This window comes from Trichechus manatus, unplaced genomic scaffold (assembly GCF_000243295.1).
Source record: "Trichechus manatus latirostris isolate Lorelei unplaced genomic scaffold, TriManLat1.0 scaffold00473, whole genome shotgun sequence".
Lineage (NCBI taxonomy): Eukaryota > Metazoa > Chordata > Mammalia > Sirenia > Trichechidae > Trichechus > Trichechus manatus.
In genome coordinates, this window is record NW_004444409.1 from 54785 (window position 1) to 59329 (window position 4545).

A 4545-nucleotide genomic window follows, 5' to 3' on the forward strand; every position below is an offset into this window, starting at 1 on the left:
CCTTTCCAAATTATCTAAAATCTGGGAAGGACAAGGAAGCAATCCTGGAGCCTGCTGTGTTGTGTTTCTAGCATAGGTTTTGAGATGAGCCAGGAAGAAAGGACCATAGTAAAATGCTCTGCTCACATGGAGCAGAGTAAATCACCCTAAGGCGTCTCCTCTTACAGGCCACAAGAATCATCAAAGCACCCTTTGATCTAAAATTCAAGGAAACAGAAAGGAAGACAGGAGAGGTTCTCACTTCTAAGGCAGAAAAATGAGATATATGTGATATTGAACTTGACTTCTGAGTTTAGTCAAACCATTGATTCAGCTTTTCTTTCTCTAGGTTCAGCCACCTTTGAGCCATGAGTTCCTATCAGCAGAAGCAGCCCTTCACCCCACCACCTCAGCCTCATGAGCAGCAGGTGATACAGCCCTGCCTGCCTCCACAAAAACCACCTGTTCCCGTAACCAAGACACCAGGTCATCCCCAGGTCCCACCACCTGGCAACACCAAGGTTCCAGAGCCAGGCTACCCCAAGGTTCCTGATTCAGTCTGCCGCAAGGACCCAGAGCCATGCCCTTCACCAGTCTCTCCAGACCCAGACCAGCAGAAGACCAAGAAGAACTAAAGTGGCCTTCAGACCTGCCCTTGAGGAGCCGACCCCTGGATGATGAGCACCTTATTACAATCTACTTCTGTGTCTTAATTACCTGTAGACCTTGTAGTCAATATGTTGTCACCCTGAGTCATAGTCTCTCTCTTATTTGTATCCTAAAAACAAAGGCTATGAAGCTTTCCCTTACACATGCTCTGGAGTGTCCCCTGAGCCTCTGAATTAAGCAGAGGGTCTTAGTGGCTTTGCTGGTCTTCAGCTGCTCAGGGTTTATGTGAAGAGGGATTCTGGATGAAAGTAAATTCATGTTTTTTTCTCTGTTCCCATTAAATCACTTTTCATTTTACTCAATCTGTGTTTCTGGCTGAATCTATCCCCTTTCTTGCTCTCCCATCATGAGTCAGGAGCTGGAGACAGCAAAGAGTTGGTATATAGGAGTCATTTGATCCTGGCAAGGGTCATAGGGTTGGGCTTAGAGGCCATTTCTGGGTTGTCAATGGATACTGTGCAATGATACCAACAATCTGGTACTTTGGATTGCCCCAGATAGAGGAGGGCTCTCCACATGTCCTTCACTGAGTCATGCCTCAGTTCCTTTAGTTCTTACTCAGAGCTGCTTCTGACTTAGTATCTTTCCCACAGTCTTCTCTTTATTCCAAAAAACATCACTCCTACATACTTGAATCTGATATTATGTTTTTCTCCACTCATTTTCTGTTTGATACACCCCCAACACATGCAGACACAAAAACACTCATACAGGTGCACTCATTGTACATATTCACAGTCTTATGTAACCGCACACACAGGAAAACTCCACCTTCATTATCAGGCAATGTTACGTTTTGCTGGATAGCGTCTGTATGCAGAGACGCATAAAGCCGTTCTAGGAAGAGGAGGGGAGGGTCCACAATGCTCCATTTGGAGAATGTGCAGTCTTCTCTAAAAAAACAAAACAAACCAAAAACAAATTGTCGAGTCGATTTTGACTCATAGCGACCCTATAGGACAGAGTAGAACTGCCCTGTAGGGTTTCCAAGGAGCAGCTTGTGGATTCAGAACTGCCAACCTTTTGGTTAGCAGCCTTAGCTCTTAACCACTGTGCTACCAGGGCTTCAACACCTGTTGCTGTTGAGTCTATTCCAATTCATAACGACCCTGTAAGACAGAGTAGAACTGCTCCTTGGGGTTTCCAAGTATCAACTAGTGGATTTGTACTGTCAACCTTTTGGTTAGCAACCATAGCTCTTAACCACTGTGCCACCAGGACTTCTCCAAGAGCTGTGATATTCACACACACACATGCACACAAACATGCACACACACACACATACACACACTATAGTGTCTCCCTGAGCAAGTCCCACAGAAACAAATTTATCTAGTGATTTAAAACAAGGAGGTGAGTTTCACACAGGGATTACAAAGAGGAGAGCATGATCCAGCAAAGTGAATTGTCAGCCACAACGTTGGGAAAGAATAGTTCATCGAGCTATAAAATGTCAGGATGAAAGACTTAAAAAGCACCTAGTACAGCTCCTAGTTTTTCAAATTTAAAACATAAAACTGATTGTAGGGTTAATCAGAGATTTTCAGGTCTATAATGGCTGAATTTGAGATATTAGAGAGCAGGGACAGAGAACACAGCAGAAAATTTCAGAGGGGCTACATTGGTCTCTGGGGATCAAATCCCATTTCTTGACAGGGTGGGTGGTCTATATTATAAAGGGGATGTGAAGCAGGTAACAGGCAGCACCTGTGTCATGCACAACCACTCCACCTAGGTTTGACAAGAACTCCAGAAATACTTGGAAATTGTAAGACAGAAATTGTCATCAAACAAGTCGTTACTAGGTGATGAGTAGTTATCAAACTGGCAGAAGAGAATGATGTCACTGGTCCGATGCACATGTTGAGGTGGCTTCACATTACAGCTGATTGCAATGATAGAAGAATCTAAAACTTACACAGGACTGGTCACAATTAAAAAGATGATCCTAGGTGAGGAAATGGATTCTAGTATACACAGCAGTTATGAATGTGTTGTTGTTCTTAGGTGCCATCTAGCCTGTTCTGACTCATAGCGGAACAACCCTAGGTACAACAGAATGAAATATGCTGGTCTTTCTTAATCCTCACAATCATTGCTATATTTGAGCCCATTGTTGCAGCCACTGTGTCAACACATCTCATTGAGGTTCTTCCTCTTTTTCACTGACACTGACCAAGCATGATGTTCTTCCCCAGGGACTAGTCCCTCCTGCTAATATGCCCAAAGTATGCAAGACAATGTCTTGCCATCCTTGCTTCCAAGGAGCACTCTGGCTGTATGTCTTCCAAGACAGATTTGTTTGTTCTTCTGGAAGTCCATGGTATATTTAATATTCTTCACAAACACCATAATCCAAAGACGTCAATTCTTCTCTGGTCTTCTTTATTCATGTCCAGCTTTCACATGCATTTGAGATGATTGAAAATTTCATGGCTTTGGTCAGGCACACCTTAGTCCTCAAAGAGACATGTTTGCTTTTCAACACAGTAAAGAGGTCTTTTGCAGCCAATTTTTCAATACAATACGTCATTTTATTTCCTGACTTTGGCTTCCATGGGCACTGATTGTGAATCCAAGTAAAATGAAATCTTTGACAACTTCAGTATTTTCTACATTTATCATGATGTTGCTTATTGGTCCAGTTGTGAGGATTTTTGTTTTCTTTTTGTTGAGGTGGAATCCATACTGAAGGCTGTAGCCTTTGATCTTTATCAGTGATTCAAGTCCTCTTTACTTTCAGCAAGCAAAATTCTGTCATCTGTATATCACAGGTTGTTAATGAGCATTCCTCCAAACCTGATGCTGCCGTCTACTTCAAATAGTCCAGATTCTTAGATTATTTGCTGAGCATACAGATTGAATAAATATGGTGAAAGGATACAACCCTGAAGCAAGTATTACCTTATTTTAAACCACATGGTATCCCTTTGTTCTGTTCGAATGACTGCCTCTTTTTTTATATACAGGTTCCACATGAGCACAATTAAGCATTTTGGATTCCCATTCTACTGATCCTTCTTCTTTGTTTCCAACTTTCACATTCCAATCAACCAGCAATTATCAATGCATCTTGTTTGAATGTTTGATCAATTTCAGACTGCAGGAATTGGTAAAAATCTTCAATTTCCTTATCTTTGGCATTAGTGATTGGTGCGTAAATCTGAATAAATAGTCGTATTAACTGGTCTTCCTTGTAGGCATGTGGATATTATCCTATCACTAACAGCATTGTACTTCAGGATAGATCTTCAAATGTTCTTTTTGACGATGAATGTGATGCCATTCCTCTTCAATTTGTTATTCCCTGCATGGTAGACCATTTGATTGTCTTGTTCAGCATGACCAACACCAGTAAATTTCAGCTCACTAATGCCTGGGATATCGATCTTTATGCAGTCCTTTTCATTTGTGACAACTTCCAATTTTCCTAGATTCTTACTTTGTACATTCTATGTTCCAACTATTAATAAATGTTTACGGCTGTTTCTTCTTATTTTAGGTTATGCCACCTCAGCAAATGAAGGTCCCGAATTTTACTCCATCCACATCATTAAGGTCCACTTTACTTTGAGGAGGCAGCTCTTTCCCAGTAGTATTCTGAGTGTCTTCCAACCTGAGGGACTCATCTTCTGACACTTTACCAGACAATGTTTCACTGCTATTCGTAAGGTTTTTAGTGGCCAATTTTTTCCAGAGTAGACCTCCGGGTGCTTCTTCCTAGTCTTTCTTGGTCTGAAATCTCTACTGAAACCTGTCCACCATGGGTGACCCTTTGGTTTTTGAAATACCATTGGCATAACTTTCAGTGTCACAGCAACATGAAAGTCACCACTGTACAACAAACTGACAGACACATGATGGATTAAGAATGTAAACTAGTTTAAATATCTTTAT

The 4545-nt window shown here is 41.6% G+C and overlaps 1 protein-coding gene across 1 annotated transcript; it reads left to right on the forward strand.

Moving 5' to 3' along the window:
• Positions 1 to 347: 347 nt before the first annotated feature.
• On the forward strand, positions 348 to 614 carry LOC105757005 (cornifin-A-like). The gene has a single exon (XM_012559964.1). The coding sequence runs from the start codon at positions 348 to 350 to the stop codon at positions 612 to 614; it is 267 nt and encodes an 88-aa protein (XP_012415418.1).
• The last annotated feature ends 3931 nt before the right edge of the window (positions 615 to 4545 follow it).

What these genes read in the sequence shown, in the direction of transcription:
- LOC105757005 (XM_012559964.1), top strand. Translation starts at nt 348, where the DNA reads ATGAGTTCCTATCAGCAGAAGCAGCCCTTCACCCCACCACCTCAGCCT.